Genomic DNA, 22,336 nt, shown 5'->3' on the forward strand with positions numbered 1-22,336 from the left:
TGGATTTAGCTGACGAGAAATCACATCCTTCAGCACTTTATTTCATAGGTTCATGTTGATTTCGCAAATATGATACAGGTTAATTATTAAGTAAAGTGGGCACAAAATTCACTTGCCAATAAAAATAAAGTATCAAATAATTCTGCTAATCTGTTTGCAGGGATATGTTCTGTCTAGTGCCCTTGATAATGGTATATACAGCCTTTAATTGTCTATAAAAATCTTAAAACATATTTTTCGGAATGCTTCTATAACTTTTACCAAAATTTCATCATTTTATATTCTTATTATATGCCTTCTTTTATGTTGCTAAAATTTGATCTTCTAATACTCTTGTTTTTATACAACTTTTAATCATATGTAAATTATGATACATTTTATACTACTTTTAATCATATGTAAATTATGATACTGGAAATGTATGATACTTTGAAGGTTTGTATTGAAAATTGATATTCACATGTTAACTTAGTTCAGCCCCACAAAGTTTGGCCCTCACCCACATGGGTCGAGATAAAAAAAAAGTGTATAGGGTCAAAGGGTTCACGTAACAAAAGGTATACAGGGTCAAAATATAATCAAAAGCCACATGAGTCAGAGTCAACCTATGGCCCAATTTTTAAAGTAAAAAATTATTTAAAATGAAAATGAAAAAAGTATTTAAAAAAATCTTTATATGCATTAAAATTATTTTCTTAATCCAAATTTAAACTCCGTATGAATAAAGATAAGTTGAATTTATGTCAAATTAAGTCAAATTCGCATAATTTTAAGTTGGTTGACATGTAGGTCAAATCCAATTCAAGTTGAGACGGATTAGAACTATGTTAAGTTGAGTTAAGTCTAACTTAAATTGTGTTTAGTCGAACCGAGTAGAGCTTAGGACAAACCAAGTCTAATTTCGGACAAGTCATATCAGACTAAGATGATTTAATGTTGAACCAACATAGGTTTGACCCATGCTAATCAAGTCAAGTTAAGCCTAACCTAAGTCATGCTGAGTTGAAGCGAGTAGAGGTTATGACAATTTAGGTTATTGAGTTCAGATGAAGTTGAGTCCAATTTCGGACAAGTCAGATCAGACTAGGATGACTTCATGTCTAACCAACATAGGTTTGACCCATGCTAGTCAAGTTGGGTCGTGTCTATGCTAAGTTAACTCGAGTAAAGACCAAGTCCACCTGAGTTAGTCCGAGGTTAAGATGAACAAGGCTAGGTCGGGCCTAAGTCAAGTAGGTCGGTCAAGTTGGACTAGGTTAAGCTGGGTCCAAGTCATGTCAAGGTTAACAAGGTTCACGTTATGCTAAGTTGAATCGAGCCCATGTCTCGAGTTGAGTAAGCTCATATTGGGTCAAGTCGATTTAGACTCACATTAGGTTAAGTCTAATTGAGCCAATGTCAGACTCAATTGAGCAGGGCGCACCTTAAGCCGAGTCAAGTTGAGCGCACCTCAAACCGAGTTGATTAGGGTTCACATTCGACTAAGTCAAGTTGGCCCCACATTGGACCATGTCATGTTGGGTCCACATTGGTCACACATCAAGTCGAGTTGAGTCGGGTCAAGTCAAGTCAGACCCATGTCAATATGAGTCGTGTCGAGCCCACTTCAAATTAAGTCTAGTTGCATCCACATAAGTCGGGTCGAATTGAACTCATCTCAGACTCTTAAATCAGCTAGGATTTTTTTTTTTGATCCAGGAGTTATGTTGAGTCCATATAAAATCAAGTTTGTTACTAATATTATTTTATTTTGAAAAGAGCATATTTCAATTTTTAATAAACTTTATTTTTTCTAAAGTGTGACTTGTAAAACAAAAATTGTCATTCTCAAAGCAAAACAATAGTATCATAAGGTTAAGAATACTTACAATTTTTTTAGTTTATCATAAAAAAAATAAATATTTAACATGATTTGACTTAACAAATATCTAGTGTCATCCAGAAATTTTAAGTAGTGAGGGTAATATTTATATACAGATTTTTAATATTAAAAATATAACATAACATTATTTAAGCATACATAAATATCATAACTGTTCTATGCAAGTTTTTATATATTTTCACTACTCTTTGTAATTTCAATCGACTCAATGTTGATTATTGTTTGAAAATCCATGTTTGACTCAAATTAATTATTTCTATTATTATTTTCGTATTGTTCTTCGTTTTCATTTTGTTGCTATAAACATCAGTTCTTTTTGTTTCTCTGGTGGGTCTTTCATAGTTTTATATCTCAGTTTTTTTTTCAATCTTGGCAATCAGTTTGAAAAGGCAATTTTTTTTTCTTTTTCATTCTGTTTTGGATGGTTCAATGAATTAATGACAAAAATTCTCACCTGTTAAAGACGATAGTTTTCATAAGCAGTTAATTGATTGATAAAGAAATTTTCCAATATCTATAATAAAAAGAAAGAGAAAAGGTTTATAAAGATATAGGAGATGGGAGATGTAACAAAGGTAAAAGGTGCATGGAATCTTGATAAGAGTTGTGTGACAATTTTTTACCAAGGGTAGGTAGGTATAGTTTTTTTTGGGGGAAAATAGTATAAGATGAAAGGTAAAATGTGGATGTCCTACCAAAATCCCAGTGCCCATAAAGTAGGACAATTTCCCATCATCCCTGAATAGACCACCATCCAATTGATGCATCACACTGTGAAAACACTGAACTTAGTAATCAAACACTTGCCTATGCACAAGTCATTGGTGTGTGTCTCTTCCCCACACCACACCACACCACAGGATAACTTCTGGCCCTCCTTTAACCAAACTAACTTACAAACGGTACAGTCTCAGCCACTGCAAACCCAATTCAACGCCAAAAACCACCCTAATTATTAAAGCCGATTAGAGAAGTTGGGTCACTCTGCACTATTAGCCAACTTTTTCAATAATTAAAAATATTCTCTTTCCCAAATTTTATTGGAAAGAAACTATATAAAAAAGATTATTGACTATCTTAAACCTAATACATTTAAAGTAATTAAGAAAGTAGATTCTTAACCGAGTGTCTATCATTTGTTTTATGATTTCTCTAGTATATATATCATTTTTTTCTTTGTTTTTTTTAACTAGTCTTATTTTCAACTCTCTTCTATAATACATGTTCTCCTTTATTTACCCGTTGTCTTTTCCAAATTTTCAAAATTCCTTTTTGATAAGAATAAAAACTTTTTAAAATAAGATTATACATAATTTTTCAATTGGCTTGAATCATAACCTTAGAAAACCCTTTTAACTAAAAAAAATTGTTACCCTTAATAACCCTAGAGAACCCTTTTAACCAAAAAATTGTTACCCTTAAGATTTTAATCTTTGTGCATTGAATAATTTTTTATGGTGTAAATTAACTAGTTTATATAGAAGAGATGCACCGTCTGAGAAAACAAACTTTAATACATGTTGATGTTTTTGCATAACACAAAATGAGGAATTGAATTGATCCACATTCCTTACCGACCAACCGTTTTTGTGGATAATGACCTGTGTATTAAGGCTTTGTTGCTATAGCCATCGAAGAGGACAGAGGTAGTTTAGACTTTAACGTTGGCTGTTGGAGGAAAAAGACAACCATAATTTGGAGTGATCTTTCTCCTTATCTTGTTTCTTGTTTTATTTTCTTAAACCACCATTCACAACACAATTGCCGTACTGGATCATTCACGAGCAACGCCTTCAGAGCGTGGAAAGCTAATAGTTCTATTCATTCCATTCTGCATAATGCTGCTTTTTACTGGAATTGGTATACCTGTCAATTTTCAAAATTTACATAACCCTTTTTTGCAAATTTGTTTTAATCTTCTTTTATAAATTATTGTGATGCCAGTTTCAACTCAAGATAACACGGTTTAAGTTTCTCTTTTAAATTTAAGGTGAACTTTCAAATTATTCAAATTATACTTCGGGTTGGGAATCTCTCCATTAAATTAATGGAACTATACTCAATAAATCTTAATAATTAATTCATTGAAAATGTTTAATGATAATCATTTAAAAAAAATTGAAATTTTATTTTTCTTGTAAATGTAATAAACTTTAATTATCTAATATTTTTTATTTTCCCAACACTTGAGAAAAGAAGAGTAAATTGATTATGATTGTTAAAAAACTTTAAAAAGTATATTAAAATTTTAAGAAATGTTACTTTTTAAGAAACTTGATATTTCTTGAAAAAAACAACTAAAAGAAATCAACTCCCAATTTCCTAATCTCGAATTTAAAGAATTTGCATTCTATTTTTTTTTTATTTCTCGTGTCCCTTTACCATTATTTAATTTAATATTTTTAATTATTTTAAAAAATATTATATACTTTTATGGTAAAATGTTTTTCACATTTTTTTTTAATTTTACGTTTAATTTTCTTTTCATAATAAATCTTGAACATTTTAGCTAATAATATACTTTCTATCCTTATACAATTTCAAATATTTTAGTTTTAGTTTATACTTATAAACTATATCTAACTTAATAATATTTTTTTATGTAAACTATAGGTTATTTTTAAAAAGTTGTGACAAAGTTTCTTTTTCTAAAATCTCAAACTTTTCAAAATAATTACTTGACTTTTTCAATTACTTTCCATCACAAATTTGAATAATTTTTACTTTTAAATATTTTATTTTAATATTTATTCTTCTTAATGTAGTACTTATATTTTATTTATTTATTCTAACTATAAATTTTATAATTCTAAGTATTTTATTATTTTTAAAAATATATAAATTAAAAATATTTATGTACTCGGTTCCATAAAATATTACATTTTAATTTTCAAGCCTTTGGTTCAGTGTATGAAATTTATTACTGTCGACTAATTCTAAATCATATAACTATTAAAATATTTATTATAAAAATGAACAATCTTACTATCAACTGTTTGCTTTATTTTTACCCATTATCCGTGATCAAGTGAGTTCACTTGAGAATCAAAAGCAAGATTAGTTCAAAGTTGACTAATAAATTTATTATAAATCTTGCTGTGTTCCATGCAGAACATTTACATTATATAAAAAACACACACATTAGTTATCTGATTTGTCACAGCAGTTACAATTTTCCCCTTAAACTATGTTTTTCTTTTTTATAAATTCAACCATAATCCATCATTGTGTTATGAATAGTCTCTTGCAGAGTTGCAAATTAAGACTAAGAATGGCCCAGTGGGTCATCTTTTAGAACACGTGATTAACTATAATTGACGAAATTAACAGCCAATTATATTACAATACTCCTTTAAAACGAGATCGCCATTCTGATAAAAGTTTGCAAAGAATTTGCATAAGATGCATTATTGATGACGAGACAGTACATTATGGTAGAATACGAGAATGTTTAAAGATTGATAATATAAAAAGATTAATACAGTAGAAGTAATAGATATGGATAAGATATGCTCGTAAGTTTTTTCACCAATTAATAAATAGATTAAAAAAAAAGCAGTAAACACAAACAAAATTGTTTATGCAATTGTACAAAATGATTAGTGGATTTTTGGGGCAGTTGTAAAAGTCGTTTTTCGCGTTGGACCATTGACAACATCGACTGTTTGTCGTTATTGTGAAAGGACTAATGATCATTTCACCACTCACCAGCCACTTAAACCTGCTACTCATTGCTCCCACCTTCCCCTAAAAAAATGTAAATTCATCACTACATCTAGTTTAAGGTCTTTTATGGACTAATTCTATGATTATACACTAGATTTACGAATCATAACCTACATTTTTATAATATAAAGTTATCACACATGTAAATCTGTTCTTCAAAGTAACACTGCAAATAATGAATATTTCCTACTTCACCTTCTTCATCCTTTTGCATGATTATATACTCGATATGTTAATAGCCGTGGTAATGATTAATAGTGTACCCTCCAATGGTTAATAGTTATAGTAATTGAGTTTATTTTTCATGTATGGTAAATGTACATATTTGTATATTATTAATTAATTAGAAACCATTTTATATATAATTTGTAAAACATGTAGTAGTTATATAAAAAAAACAAAACATTTAAAAATAATTATTAGAAAAGTTAATGTATTGATTATGTAACAATTTGTATTAAAGTTCAATGTCAAAAGTTCTACAAAATCAATGTAAATAACATTTACTGGTAGTTTTAAAAAAAGGTATATATATAATTAAAACTACTAAAGGGATAAAGTTGTACTCTCAGTTTTAATGATTTGACCAAGGCATTTTGCAATCACAGAATAGCAATAGAAGTTTTCAAAATTTAAAAATTAAAATGATGTTTTAACATGTTTTATAATAGTTATATATAGTTCACATTTTTTGTAAAAATATAAACTTAATATTAAGGTTTAGTTATATTTTAAACAATAAATCATTGTAGATTAAAATAAAAGAAGTCAAATGAATTATTAACTGTTTTTTTAAATATATACTTATTTTATTTAAATTTGATTATTTTGACTCAACTTAAGTCAGTTAGAAGAATATCTAATATTATAGTATTTAATACGGGTGATCTAAAAGAAACTGATGTAAAAAAATTATCCAAAAATTAATAATTTTTAGAAATATCAAACCGATTGTACAATTAAAAATGTTTTTCTTCTTCTAAGAAAAACTATCCATAATGCCATTTTGCATAATTTTCTCCACATTCTGATTAGAGATTAGATACCAACACCAAAGTTTAATTTTCTAATTAATTAAAGTCTAAAAATAAATCCAAAATGAGAGACAGAGTGTTTGTTTGTTTATCTTTGGAAGCCAAAAAAAAATTAAGGAAATAAGAAGGGACCCACGTGTCTATCTGTAATTCGCCCACGTCAGTGATCCCTATAAACCCATCCCCCCATCAACAAAGGAACAGCGGTGTTCTGTTCCAACGTTAATCCTTATTTTCTCCAATCTCTCTCCGCATTCACTCTCCACTTCTTCGTGAGTGGCGTCGCCATTAAGCTCCATGCGTGTCTCTGTTACTGTTTCAGACGTTCCATTTCTTTTCCTCACAGTTACACTCACCGCACCAAATAGAGCCGTTGCTGAATGCTCCATAAAATCTCCTTTCTCTCTTCCACGCACATTCTCCTACCCTCCTCACAAAATCGCATTTTGCTAACGTCTTCTTCATTTTTTGCATTGGAAGGTGCCACTTTTAGTTTGCTAACTTCAGAGCACTGTGAGCATTGTTCCTTCAAAATTCACATATCGTAGGCTTTTTTTTTTCTCTACTCTTTTGCACGTTCTATACGTTATTTAATTATCTTATTTATTTGAGTTTGTAATAGCGCAGGTGCGGAAGGTTACACTTAAAAGGCTGTTTTGTTTTGTTTCTTTTGCGGGACAAAGAGGACATTCTTTGATCAGATCTGCAAAGAAGATAGAATGGCTTAGAGCCAAGTGAGTTTTAATTCAACTTCCTTTATCTTCCAATAAAATTTGAATTTTCTCTGTTCGCCATCTCCTCTGAAAAGTTGCTACGGAATAAAGAGCCAAAAGATGCACCATATCTGTTAGAAGTAGAACACATGTTATTACTTTCTTTCTTTTTTTCTTTTTTTTAAACATATTAAATAAATTATGTTCCCCTTTTGTTAACTTAAAAACACAACCTGCAAGCTCATTCTTTTATGCACAAGTTTCTCAGTGTCCGCTTCTACTTTCTTAGACAATCTTCTAGGAATCTGATTTCCTTTTCCAGTTTCCACACTTTTTTTTATTTATTTTCATTCTCTTTTTCGGGTTTCCCCTTTGTCTTAAGGGGGAAATAGTGCCTTTTTTTGTTTAAACTAACAAACTTGTGGTGATTCATTTCAGTCTATGGAGAGATAGTCTTGTGTTGCTGTGTGAATAAGGTAGCAGGAGAAACTCCTCGTTCCTACTGCTGTTAGGAGTGGAAGGGAAATTTGAAATGGACTTTCTACCCATTTTCTCTTCCATTTCCCTTTTGTGTTTGGTTCTGTGGCAAGGAAGTGGTGAGCCTGTTGAAGATAAGGAGGCGTTGCTTGACTTTGTGAACAAGTTCCCTCCTTCCAGGCCTCTGAATTGGAATGAGAGTTCCCCCATGTGTGCTTCTTGGACTGGTGTGACTTGCAATGAAGACAAGTCCAGAGTAATTGCAATTAGGTTGCCAGGGGTTGGATTTCATGGCACTATTCCAGCTGACACTATTAGCCGCCTCTCAGCACTGCAAACTTTGAGCCTCAGATCCAATGTGATATCTGGGCATTTCCCTTCTGATTTTTCCAATCTAAAGAACTTGTCTTTCCTCTACCTTCAGTTCAACAACTTGTCTGGGCCTTTGCCTGATTTCTCGGCCTGGAAGAACCTCACTGTCGTCAATTTGTCCAATAACCATTTCAATGGCAGCATTCCTGTCTCCCTTAACATCTTGCCTCTGCTTTCCGGTTTGAACCTTGCAAACAACTCTCTCTCTGGGGAAATTCCTGACCTCAATTTGTCAAGATTGCAAGTGCTGAATCTGTCCAACAACAATTTGCAGGGAACTGTTCCCAAATCTCTGCTGAGGTTTCCTCATTCTGCATTCTCTGGGAATAATATTTCCTTTAGAACTTTTTCCACAGTTTCTCCGGCACCTCAACCCGCTTTTGAGCCGTCTTTGAAGTCTAGGAGGCGTAGAAGGCTCAGTGAAGCGGCGCTGTTGGGAGTGGTTGTTGCTGCTGGTGTTTTAGGCCTCGTGGCTTTTATTTCTTTGACTTTTGTGTGCTGCTCAAGAAGAGGTGATGAGGATGAGGAAACCTTCAGTGGGAAGTTGCACAAGGGAGAAATGTCTCCTGAGAAAGCAATCTCAAGAAACCAGGATGCAAATAATAAGCTAGTTTTCTTTCAGGGATGTAATTATGCCTTTGATTTGGAAGATTTGTTGAGGGCTTCTGCTGAGGTTCTGGGAAAGGGAACTTTTGGAACTGCCTACAAGGCAATACTAGAAGATGCAACCACGGTTGTTGTGAAGAGGTTAAAGGAGGTAGCTGTTGGAAAGAAGGATTTTGAGCAGCACATGGAGATTGTAGGAAGCCTTAAGCATGAGAATGTTGTTGAGCTCAAGGCATATTATTATTCTAAAGATGAGAAACTCATGGTATATGATTATCACAGTCAGGGGAGCATAGCTTCCATTTTGCATGGTACGTACTACTGTTTTAGCTCATGCCAATTTGTCTTGCAGTTGGCTTATGTTCTAATTGCAATAATGCACTTAAATCAAATATAAATAAAGATATGTATAGTCAAATTCACAAATTTAGATGAACAAAATTCGTCTTAAAACTGGATGTGTTGACTATTGTTTCTATGCATGTTCACATTTCTGGCTTAGTTGTAGTCAATGACAAGCATGCCCAAGTGTTTAGATATGAAGTCTTCTTACATTTAATTTCCCAAAATTTCATTGGCCTTCCTCCAATGAATTTGACTCATTTAAAATGAAGACTGTCAAGTGAGAAAGTAAAGTATTTCCATGGTTTAAATTAAAGTTTTTGGTAGAAACGAGTCTTTTGATTATTCAAATTATCAAATAGCTTCATGTACACTTCATTTCTATGGCTTAGTTATTGTCATTGACAAGCATGTCTGTATGTATAAAGTCCAAGACCTTATTATACTTATTTTTTGACAAAGTTTCATTTACCTTCCTCTTATAGATATGACTAATTTAAAATAAAGATTGTAAAGTGAGAAAGTAAGGAATTTTCATTGTTTTAAATTAAAGTATATGTTGTAAAGTTAACTCATTTGAAATCGTAAGTGAATACAACTTTACTTCTTTTTTCGTCTTCTTTTAATACATTACACATCATTTTACTTTAAAGGAACTAAATTCTCTTTCTATTCATTAAACTTTGAGCATATACTTCCATATCGTGCTGATACATTTATCATATTTTATTCTGTTTGATTTCTCTCATTCTAACTTGTATCATACCAATCAAATCCTTATTGTTATTAATCTGAATATTAATATTTTGAACTTCATATTATTTACAAATGGTAGGTAAAGTTATTCAAACACTCAAATATTGAACATGCTCTTTTTCCAAAAGAAGTCAAGATTCAAACTAAGCAAATAAATTACTTGTCTTGAAAATGCTAGTTTAGTACATTCTACACATTACACAACCAACTACAACTATACACTGTCCTTACATGTAAAATCCATTATTCTTTCTGAAATTTTCAGCCAAGAGAGGAGAGGAGAGGGTGCCTTTAGATTGGGATACAAGGCTGAAAATAGCCTTAGGTGCTGCAAGAGGCATTGCTCGTATCCATGTTGAGAACGGTGGCAAGCTTGTACACGGCAACATCAAATCCTCAAACATCTTTCTCAACAGCAAACAGTATGGATCAGTGTCTGACCTTGGCCTGGCAACCATATCAAGCTCACTTGCCTTGCCAATATCACGAGCAGCCGGTTACCGGGCACCCGAAGTGACAGACACCAGAAAAGCAGCACAGCCCTCAGATGTTTACAGTTTTGGGGTGGTGTTGCTGGAGCTTCTGACTGGGAAATCCCCTATCCACACGACTGGTGGTGATGAGATTATCCACCTTGTGAGGTGGGTTCATTCAGTTGTGCGTGAGGAGTGGACGGCTGAAGTGTTTGACCTTGAGCTGATGAGATATCCAAACATAGAAGAAGAGATGGTGGAAATGTTACAGATAGCCATGTCATGTGTGGTGAGGATGCCTGATCAAAGGCCTAAGATGTCTGAAGTTGTGAAGATGATAGAAAATGTGAGACAGATTGATGGAGAGCCTTATTCATCATCTGGGAATCAAGCTGAACAACTTAAATTGTCTCAACATGACAGTGGTAACTCTCCTTCCACTCCCTCCTACTTCCCAAGAGGAAGTGAATGAAAGAAAGGTGTCACCCTTTGTTTGATTTGAGGTGTATCTTGTCCATTTTTATCTCCAAGTTCTAAACAAGAGCGTGGTTATTATCATCATTATTATTTTTTTCTGATATGTAAGTTGCCTGAGTTGGTTAAAATATTAACTAGTGGTGGCTAGTATTTGATTTGACCCTGGTAGAAGGAAGTACCATGACCTGGTATAGCAACGAAGTGGTCATAATGTGAAGCATTCCGTTTGTGTGTGTGAAATGAGACAGTCTTTACTAAGAAACTGCACCTGTAAGCTGTTGTTTTTCCCTTGCAAGAGGTCTCTAACAACTATTACCTCTCTTCTTCTATATAGGAATTTTTTTGAGAAATTTACTTCATCCTTTTTATAAGATTCTCTGAATTCTCTCTACTGTGTTATTTTTCTTTTGCCAAAATATCTTTAACCATGTTATAATGTTTTTATGATTAATACTTAATGAATATTATAAATTAATAAGATACTTTTTCGTTCTGAGAATCGGAGTAGAAGTAGATGATTAATAAAAAAAATAAAAAATGTAATGGCTTTAATTTTTTTTTAAAAAATCCTTCTCTTTTTATGTGTGATTATTATAGAAAAATGTCTATATATAAATTAAATTTGTAAATCCATATAATACACGAAGACATTAATTTGATAAAAAGGGTTGAGTTGATGAGGCTTCATAATAATTTTAGAAAAAAAATCTTTCTTAAGTAGTAGTAAATCTAATATCATTACTTAAAGTACTTACTTTTCTTAAATTCTTTTTGAATTAATTAAAAGTTATATATCGAAAAAATAGTATTATTCCGTTCACAGAAGTTTGGTAAAGAAAATATGAAGCAGTGACCAGGCCCTAGTTTTCTAAGATTGTATAACATAATATGAAGTCAAAACAGATGTTTGTTGTAAAATGTCTTACAATTTATTAGGAACCCATATTTTCTTGTTGCACACTTTTTAGGTACGATAAAATTCAAAATAGTGAGGATTGTATAATTCAGAAATTTATTTTAAATTATTTAATCCAAAAAATTATTATGTGTTTTACAATTTGAAATAAAAAGAAATTAAATTACACAATGTAAAAATATTTTTCTAAAATTTTATGTTTGTATCTGTAAAAATGACTCAGTCTATAGTACTCCAACCCATTTGGTCAGGGTAAAAAAGAGTTCACATAATCAAAATACCCATATAAAAAATTCTAATGATGTAAGAAAAATTAAAAGTCAAAATGATCATAAAAACACATGAACAAAACTAATAGGTAAATTATTTTATTACAACGAATGCCAAATCCAAAAAAAAACAAAATCAAAGACAAAGAATTAAGACTTTTGTTACACGGAAAATATAATTACATTAAAAAAGGATGAATTACATGTTCATATATACGAGTTATATGAGAAAAGAACTAACAAAACCTAATATCAGAAAAAACTATGACGTTGACAGTACATAACAAGATTTGTCCGAATTTTAAATTTTGAAATGTTTTCATATTTAAGTGTTTTAAATGTTAAAAAATATATGATAGATCCTAAATTAAATATTACAAATTTTACATTAATTCTTACAGTAAAGATAGTCTTGTAATATGTGTCTTATTCTTGCATAATGCAGATTTTTACCTGCCTTTGTCCTTATTGGGCTTTTTATCAGTTGAGATAGAAAAAATTACAAAACTGTAAGAAAGATTTATCATGGGTACCTTTGTCATGCCATACAAACTTCACAAGTTTAATGATGAATTTTGGGTTCAACATCTTGATGATGGAAAACATTTCAAAGAAAGTTGGATTCTCATATCAACGTAACTTTGGACTTCGGTTGTTCTGATTTAGTCAAGGAAATCACTTTTTTGTACTTCCATGATTTCTTCCTGCACCTTTATAGGATGTGAGAATGTCTAAACTGTTCATATGCCTTAGATTATGAAATGCCAAAACATATTCTAAATTACACATTCTAAAATATATTTTTAGATTTAAAAATACACTCTAAACTCTCTAATCCAAAATTTTATTTAAATTATGTAATTCATAATATATTTTTTACTTTTCAGATTATATAATTTAGAGATGGTGTAATCCAATATATATTTGCAAATCTTCAGATTATAAATTCTTGTACAATACAAAATACATTTTTCAAATTTCTGAATTTTTAAATTATGTAATTTAAAAGTGTATTAGGGTTTAGATTTTATAATACATTATGTAATTTTTAAACTCTAAATCCTAAATAATTTACTTTTTTCTATGAGGTAAAAAAAAATCCATTAGTCTATAATTCAATATTGTCTTTAGACTCTATTTTCATTACCCTTCCAATCCTTTCTCTTAATTTTCTATTAAATATATGTAAAGTTGCCTTAAATTTTATCCCATTACAATTTCATTAAATTTAGATGTTCTTACAATATAGTTTTTATTAAATTCTATATTTTGTGCCAAAAATGATTATATAGTTAGTTATTGTTGTCATTTAACAAAATATCTTTAGAGAAGTTATGGGATAGATTGATTATTAATTGGATAGTAATAATTAATGGAAAAAGATGGTGAAAACCAAGATTATTGAAGAAGGAAAGAAAATTAAGGTTAATGAAGTACTTTAAAAATACAAAACAAAGAAAAGATAGTTGAATTTAGCAATTAGGGAGAGTATAAATAGCAAAAGCCTTATAAAACCCACCAATGTTGGTCATATTATGTTATGTTGGTGGTCGCTTTTTTCAAAAGGAAAAATATTAATATTTTGGTGAAAATAAATGTTTTAGGGCATTTTAGTTTTATTTATGAAAGTGATATTTAATTTTCAATATTTTTTGTGTTAAAATTTTTATACATAAATATGTAAGAAAATAAAAAAAATAATCAATTAAAACAGTATTTAAAAAGGAATCAAAATAAGAAAAAATAAATAATTTTAGAAATTAAAATAAAAACAGTAAAAGAAAAAACACTACCGAAGCTGTGTTACTTGACTTTCTTACAGTTTGACACCCCAAGAAAAAAAAAATGTAGCTCAAAAAAGAGAAAAAATAGTTATGTCTCTATTTTACCCCCCTTCCCTTCAAGCAGTGCCTCACAGTGACAATGAACACTATTGAATAGGAAAATCTAAGAAGAGAAAAACACAGAATACAGAATTTGAATTGCAGTAAATGGCCCATTTCATGATGGGTGGCCATACATGTTCATTCAACTATAACTACCCACAAAGTTCATTCCTCTAGTAGTAAAGTTTCGCACATATTTCAACAAATCTATGACACTAACTAAAATTGTTTACATTGGTTGAAACTTTCATTTTTTGTTAATTTATTTAACATTTTTTTAATAAAGTTAGGTTAAAAACAAAATTTTACTTCAAATTCCAATCACCTTAAAAGTTACCATGAATCAGTTGCCTAATTCTTTCAAGCAAAGCACACTTTTTATCTAACTAAAATTTGTGACTATAAACTTTGAAATCATCATTAACATTGCAACATAGAAATGATTCTAAAACAAGTATGTGAATGTTCAATCAAACATGCACTGAAATTGAATACACAATTTTGGAAGGTTGCATAAAAAGTTTAGAAAGTTTGTACTGTGGAAGTGTGATGAGAAGAATAGAAAGGGTGGAAGGTAAAAATGGTATTAATTACAGGTGCAGCTAAGTTTGGATAAGCAGATCCAGTCAGCTAGATCACATTTTGGATTTTCCATTTATTACTCTGGTCAAAAGTATATCTAACATCAAGGGTCCATTTTAAATTTTTTTTCCTAACTTACTGAACAGTCATTGGAAAGGTATTTAAACGATTCCAACAACTTTTATAAATTACCCCATAAGAGATGTTGATGCCATCTCTTTGAATGTGAGATTTTTGGAGTAGATAAAAGAGGAAATGATAGTAATACTTTAAGGCCATTTGTAACTGTCAGCTACACTCTGAGGCTTAAAATGATTCTACAACCTATGGTTGCTTATTGAATGTTTGATGCAGACTCTAATAAATGAGATTATCCATTATTGGAAATATGCATATACTACTTCATAGTAAATGTGCAATTCAAGCTAAAAATTAACCAGTCCCAAAATGAGCTTTTTACCATCAGATTAACTTTACATTATACATTGTTCTTAAAATGATAGGCACACTAAATTAAAGCTTACAGTGATGAAGGAAAAGAAAACAGCATTGGTTCAGATCTTTTTGGAAGACTTTAAATCAACAAATCCATGTTGAATTACGTAACTAAGTATAGAATAACTCGGAAAGTAACATTTGAATTTTATTATAGAAAGAAAATATGTGTATTTTTTATTAAATTAACTTTAAATTTGATTCAATAAGATGAGATTTATATTTAATTATATATATTATAAAATGTTTTTATTTTTAATTAATTTCAAGAGGTAGTTGTAATTAGGAGACCTATGTTACAAATTGATGTGCTTGAAAGGTTGGTGTACCAGGTGACAAATTGTGCAGCTTATGGTAGAGTTCAAATTAAAGGAGAGCTTATACTATTATGCTCTAGTAAATTTTTCTGCTACACAAATATAAATATGTATGGGGAATTTTTGGATCCTAATGTGTTCTTATTGAAAATGTATAAACCTCCATATCAAATCAATGGTAGATAAATATTGTAGAAAAAAGAATATAGATGAACAAAATCGAACAAATATAAATAAAAAAAATAAAAAAAAATTATTTTCTGTAACAGAGAGTCAGAGAATATATATATAAATAGTATATTTATTTTAAATAAGTTTAATTAAAAAAGATAATGTAAAATAAAGATTTATTAATTATAATTAAAAAAATAAATAAAGACTAAACATATACCTAGAGTAAAACAACTAAAAATTATATTAATTTATTTCTTAAAAATCTTCTATTCATATCTTTGATAATAATTTTTTTTTATGTTATATCACTAAATTACATAAAAAGAAATATAGAAGGTTTAACAATTATATAGGACATTGTACATGACCATTTATTATTTTATTTTATTTATAATCAATAGAATAAAATGAAACACTTTTAAGAGTGTCACAGAACTAGTTTTATAAAAACCAGCAAACCAAAAATTTGATGGCTATCTAGCCACTAGAATTTTAACAATCTAAAAACTTGAAGTCTAGCTAGCTCCCTACCTACAACCTTGTGCACTACATTTTATAAAGTGAGGCACGACCTCTGCTGCCTGTCTACTTCCAAAAGCTACAAAAATCTCCACACATCCTCATCTTTTAAGCTCCAAGAGTTGGTCAACAAACCACACAAAACATGCATCTACCAAAACTGCAAAATGTTGACCAACATTTGTACATGGGCTTACAGGTCAGATTTTTGCCTAGCAGACCACTCAACAAACCTTTGTCCTGCTTGCTGCTGCAATAAATAACTCAGAACCCTTTTCTGCTTAATAAATCACTTATATACCATCATCTTCCTTGTCCCTTCCTTAGCGCCCTTCTTGTAACGTATATATGACTCCACCACAAAGAGAATCATTGTCCCTGCATCCTACCATAATACTTTTTCAACCAATAGACATAGATATACAATTCTAACCAATAGCTAATGCACAGAACAGGTAATCCAGATACATATGAAGATAACGAAAAAACAAAGGATCCCATCTAGCACCTAACCCCACCCTAATAATATCCTTTTAATTTCAAACATATAACATGATAAAGAATTCAATCAGGGAACCCAACATGAAAAACATTCATCAAATCTTTCAACCATAACCAAGCTTTGAATCGCCTTTTCCGTGACTTCAATTGGACCTGCAAACAACTAACAACTAGCTCTCTAAGAGCATTAGTAACACTAATCTCAGAAACATCACGACAACAAAATTAAAAATAGTTTACAACTGTAATTTACGAGACTTTTTCCTATTAAAACAAACTCCTCCTTCTTCATCATCTCTTCCGGATAGATTTCAGACATTCTGTAGGATTTATGCACCAGTGTGCGTATGTAAATTCAACTAGATTCTCTTTACTGGTAAGCCACGTCCACGCCTTTAGTTGAGCTAAAGTGAAGATTTCAGAGCTGTCTGCTCGACCATCCTTAAAAATGATTTGGTTTCTTTGTTTCCAAATTTCTCCGACCACTGCAATCCAGACACACCTCCAAGATCTGTTTATCTTTTCTGTAGCTCAATTCATATTAAACTATAGGAAATGGGATTTGCCTTCCCTATGAACCACTGTTTGTTCCCCCACCCATTCACTACAAAGGCACGATACTCTCCAGGCTACTCTACATTCGAAGAATACATGACTTCCACTTTCCTCATCTTCCCCACACATAGCACACCTATTGGTTTCCAGGATTAACCCTCTTCTCTCCAAATTAGCACGCGTCGGAAGCTTGTCATTCAAAACTCTCTAGACAGTTGTTAATGCTGAAGGTAATGCCTTGATGCTCCAAAGAGCCTCATACAATGTACTATTAGCTCCTTCGTCCCTTGTTCTTAAACAATTATAAGTCGAGTTAACCGTATAACATAGTTTTTCAGCCGCCTTCCATATCCACTGATCCTGAACCCTTTTAATAAGGTTTTGTTATCTAACAACGATGTGAGTTGATTTTTCTCACCGATTTCCCACTCAAAAGATTACGTCTCCATGCTACTTTCCAACACCATGTGTCATTATTCCAAAAACCTACTTGTGAAAGGCTAGCAGATCTTTCATTGACAATGGAAAATAGCCTCGAAAATTTTACTCTTAAGATCTCATTGTCCAACTACTTGTCTTCCCAAAACCTTATATCTTTACCATCCCTTAACTTCCACGAAATTTCACCTTCAAAGCAATTCCTCCATTCTTCCGACAACTACACTTAGAAGTACGAAAAGTGATACTTAGAAGAGTTTGTATTTAATAAATAACTATAAAGAATTTTTTATCAATATTTTAAAAAAGTTGTAAAAAAACTAAAGTAAATTACACTTTTTAAATATACAAGAATTCTTTTTTTTTGTACAGATAAATGTTTCCAAATGACTTTTTCTTGTCTGTAAAAAATAATATTAACAAAGAAAATGCAAGTGTGTATTAATGCACCTTTATTATCACATATGTAAGAAGTCTGATTCCATCTTTATAGAACTTCAATCCTCTTACTATTCAGATATTAGTTGATAGTCTCTTAATTAACAGGCTAATCCTTAAATTAAACTTTAAAAACAAACTAAGCACTTTTGTCCTGATATTAATCATGTCCTGTGTCTGACTATTGTTATTTTCTGCTTATTTTGTTATGTTAATATTTTCATTCTATTTCCTAATATTTTATTTAGTTATATAATCTTAGTTTGTATATTAATTTAATAATCATTATTTGATAAAAATATTTGCTTGACACTATAATAAAGTGTAACCAATGTTCAAATATTAAATTAATTTGAAAAAAAAAATATAATGGAGATTATAAAACAGTTTTTTTTTATTTACATATAAATATAATTAACTCAACTTTTTTAAAAAAACAAAATTATATAAATATAGCATACTCATACTTTTTTTTAACCTTCCAGTCCGAATATACATTATCTTTCACATATTTCGAGAAATTCAAAAATATTGGATAGAACATTTTGTTTATACTCACTCGGCATTCAGCGCCACTTGTTAATATTAATTCATATTTACTATGCACAGCACCATTGATTAATGGACTTTGGGACATGTGAACAAAAAATTACACTACTAATGCATAGATATTATGAAATTGTTTTTGACTTGGTTATTACTTGTTGAATAATGCAGTTTGGTTATATATTATTTATGCATTTGAATTACATTGGGAAATGAGAATCACAAATTGAAAACTGCTTTGACAGAGACTAGTAATGAAACTGGTTGGTAATAGTGTATTAGTGATTAATTAAGAGGACCTGTAATTTATTATTAACTTGTTGTTTTGTAATCTTTGTTCATAGCATTCTGTTGTGTAATTTTCAATCATTCCCACATCATTTGCATCCTCTTTTTTCTTCTTCATGTGTTGACTGCAGTCAAACTGTTCGTGGTTGCTTTCTTCCGTAAAGTGCACCTTAATACCTAACGGTTCAATACTATATATACACACACATACTTCACCTAACTTCTTCACTTTATTGAGAAATAAAGTATCAAAATTATAAAATATCATATCCATTAATATTTTTAAATTAACGCAAATCATTATATTATATGTACTGTAACAGGAATATAAGAAGTTGTATTGTATCACAGTTTATAAATAAATTCTCACAGAAAATTAGGTATTTGTTCCGTGTTTTTTTAAACTGCTTTAACTAATTTAAAAATAGAATTGTAGATATGTAATAAAGCAGGAAAATACCTTCCTTTATGAAAAATTTAAAGAAGATAGAAAAATGGTTATGTGATGTAATAATTTAATAATAGCAATAAGAGTGAAAAGAAAGGTGGTGAATTGGTGACAGGGCCCATTTGACTTTTATGAATATGACAGTGTAGTGTGTTTGTGTGCATATGGGTGCGGTTAATTTGAAAGAAGGTTCTTTTTGTTTTGTGGCTCAAGGCATGCACACAGTAGTAAGCAACTAATTCCCCCCATTTTTCCCATGTCTGTCATCCACCTACCTCTTTAATTTCACGTCAAAAATAGCTATGAATTGCTTCTGCTAATCCACCACCCAACTTCACTTACATCACCAAACAGAACCTAAACACACAAAAGCCCTTAAAATCAAATTGAATTAACCGTTACAGAGGTGAAGGAGACTTCTTTTCAGTCAAAGAATGGCTGACCTGAGCCAAAGTGTCTCACCTCACGTGATCGGTGTGCCTTCTGTCCTCCCACGTGTTCTTTTATTATTTGCCTTATTTCTGCCACATTTCCTATGTATATCTACCATCACCTCACCAAAGGTTAAAGCCAAAAAACATTAACATAAATTGCATTGATTCATACAATTAAAATAAATGCCATTTAAACCCTGTACAAGTGTAACAGATAGGTCTGTTGGAACCTACTGTAAATTTTAGGTTTCTGGTAACAAAAAACCAGTACTTTTCTTAGATTTCTTCCATTTCACCTCTTTTACCCTTTCCCATTAACATAAGCAATGGTTTGCTAGAGAGCACAATTAATCTTATTGTGTTTGCAGCAGTTATATTTTTCACTTTTCCTTTTCCTGTCATACATATACAGTGTTAAAATTAAACATCTTTAGTGGAAAAATGTACACTTTTTCTTCGTCCCAGAGGGTGCATGTGGTGGGTGCTGGGTTCTAAGCTACAACATTTCTTCTTACATCTCTTTTGTTCCACGCTGGTGCGAGCAGTGATGCACGCTGTTATTCTCTCCTTTTAAACGTAACTTTCGTTGAACCTTCTCGTTCTTTAATAACTTTAGAAACACTATTTAACCCATATTGACACTACGTTTCTGATTTCTCTCCCTTTTAAGCTTCTCTCTGACGTGTTATCTCTTTCCTTCCCCCTTCTTTATTTATATTCTCCCACCCCTTCCCGTGTCCACTCTCTCCATTCTCCAAGGAATCTCACTCACATTCTCTCTCTTCTTCTTCTTCTTCTCTCTTTCTTTCTTTCTCTTTTTCCTTTCACTTCAATAGCCCCTCTCTACCGTGACCCTTCAATGCTGTTATGGCTTCATCTACCATCAAGCAAACAGAACACCTCAACCGCACCAAACTCCTCGTCGAAGAAGACGCCCTTTTGAAGAGCCATCACCATCCCAAACTCGTGCGAATACGCGTCACCGACGCCGACGCCACGGACTCCTCCAGCGAGGACGAGGACCAGCCTTCCGTGTCCTCCACACGCCGCCGAGTCAAAAGCTTCGTCAACGAGATTACCATCCACGGCGCCGCCGGCGTTAAAGTTGTTTCCAGGAAAAGAAAGGTGAAGTCTGCCAACGCTCAGGCGCTCCGGCGGCGGACGGAGGCGAGGAAGTTCCGCGGAGTGAGGCAGCGGCCGTGGGGGAAGTGGGCGGCGGAGATTAGGGACCCGTCGCGCCGCGTTCGGCTGTGGCTGGGCACCTACGACACTGCCGAGGAAGCCGCCATTGTGTACGACAACGCGGCCATTCAGCTGCGTGGCGCCGACGCGCTCACTAATTTCGTAACGCCTCCGGCGGAGGAGGGCATAAAAAGCGGTTACTGCTCCGGCGAGGAGGAGTTGCGCTCCCCCACTTCGGTTCTTCGGTGCTGTTGGGCGTCGGAGGAAGTTGAATCGGTAACAGCAAACGACGCGGTTGGTCCCGCGAGCGAGTGCGAACACTCGTGCTTTTCGGAGGATAGTAAGTCTAAAGATGAGACAGTGTTTGGTATTCCTGATGATGTGGCATTCGGTTTTGAGAGCACTTTGGGTATGTTTGACGAGTGCGCTAACAACGTTGCACAGAGCAGTGGTATATTCTTGGACGATGAATTTGATTTAAGTGGATGTTTTGTTAGTGAAAAAGAGAATTTAGATTTGGGTTTTGGTTTTGGGTCTACGAGTTGGCAAAGAGAGTGCGATAATTTCCAAGACATTGGGGATTTGTTTGTTTGGGATCCTCTTGTCGCTCTTTGATTCAGACCCCATTCTCCTCTTCTAATTCTATTGCCAACAACCAAAATGGGCAACTTTTGTATCAGCCGGTTGCTATCAGTTTTGTTTTTATATGTTTTTTCTTATTTTCCTTTTCATGGGTGATAGTATTTTTGTAAGGAGAGACATTTTCTATTTTCTTATTTTCTAAATTTTCTATTCCACCATATGTTTATTAACACTACATGTAAAACCGTGCGTCCCACGGACCTACCTCTGTTCTTTTTCTTATATATATATATAAATTATATAAAAAAATTCTGTCTTATAACTTACCTTTTTTGTTTTATTTATTTATTTTTACCAGCAAACGGTGTGATTTATCTTGGTACACGAGTTTGCAGGTAAAAACAAACCGCCATTGCTCATGCATCCATTTGCGGGTCTACACCGTCCAATTTTGTCTTTACCTTCATTTTTATAACATTATTTATTTACAAAGGATTAACACTTTATAGCATGTAATAGATTATAGATTTTTTTAATATTATGATAAACCAATAAATAAAATGTAGAGTGCAAGCCCATCAAATTTACCCCTAATCTTTAAATTTTGTTAAAGCAATAGTGTTTATCAGAGGAAGTAACGAATGAAAATAGGAGAAATTCATCAATAAGAAAACTAAACTCAATGTCTTAAAATTTTATTTGAGTTATTTTTTGAGTCAGTAACATATATTTTATTATTTTTATCCTTGATATTTTAATTAAAATTCTCTTTTATGGCATCTTACCAATTAAAATTCCCTCCTTATAAGAATGAATATGGCAAGTAACGCCGACACCTAACATAAACTGTGCATCGGAAACTATAGTACATGTGCTCAGGAAATTTTTTACTGTTTTTTTAGTGTTTG

The 22,336-nt window shown here is 31.9% G+C and overlaps 2 protein-coding genes across 6 annotated transcripts; both read left to right on the plus strand.

Moving 5' to 3' along the window:
* Nucleotides 1-6,839: 6,839 nt before the first annotated feature.
* LOC137812700 (probable inactive receptor kinase At4g23740) lies at nt 6,840-11,229 on the plus strand. 5 transcript variants are annotated; one of them, XM_068614865.1, is made up of 4 exons: nt 6,840-7,155; nt 7,270-7,376; nt 7,794-9,121; nt 10,174-11,229. In XM_068614865.1, exons 3-4 carry the CDS (start codon nt 7,888-7,890, stop codon nt 10,851-10,853), a joined length of 1,914 nt encoding a protein of 637 aa, XP_068470966.1. In that variant the 5' UTR covers nt 6,840-7,155; nt 7,270-7,376; nt 7,794-7,887; the 3' UTR covers nt 10,854-11,229. The 5 variants fall into 5 exon arrangements, with proteins under 5 accessions (XP_068470966.1, XP_068470967.1, XP_068470968.1 ...); XM_068614866.1 differs by having other exon boundaries at nt 6,843-7,155; nt 7,265-7,376; XM_068614867.1 differs by having other exon boundaries at nt 6,845-7,186.
* A 9,054-nt stretch (nt 11,230-20,283) lies between these two features.
* Nucleotides 20,284-21,665, plus strand: LOC137812701 (ethylene-responsive transcription factor CRF1-like). Its single transcript, XM_068614871.1, has one exon. The coding sequence runs from the start codon at nt 20,532-20,534 to the stop codon at nt 21,459-21,461; it is 930 nt and encodes a 309-aa protein (XP_068470972.1). The 5' UTR covers nt 20,284-20,531; the 3' UTR covers nt 21,462-21,665.
* Nucleotides 21,666-22,336: the final 671 nt, after the last annotated feature.

The sequence above is a fragment of the Phaseolus vulgaris genome, chromosome 2 (assembly GCF_000499845.2).
Source record: "Phaseolus vulgaris cultivar G19833 chromosome 2, P. vulgaris v2.0, whole genome shotgun sequence".
Lineage (NCBI taxonomy): Eukaryota > Viridiplantae > Streptophyta > Magnoliopsida > Fabales > Fabaceae > Phaseolus > Phaseolus vulgaris.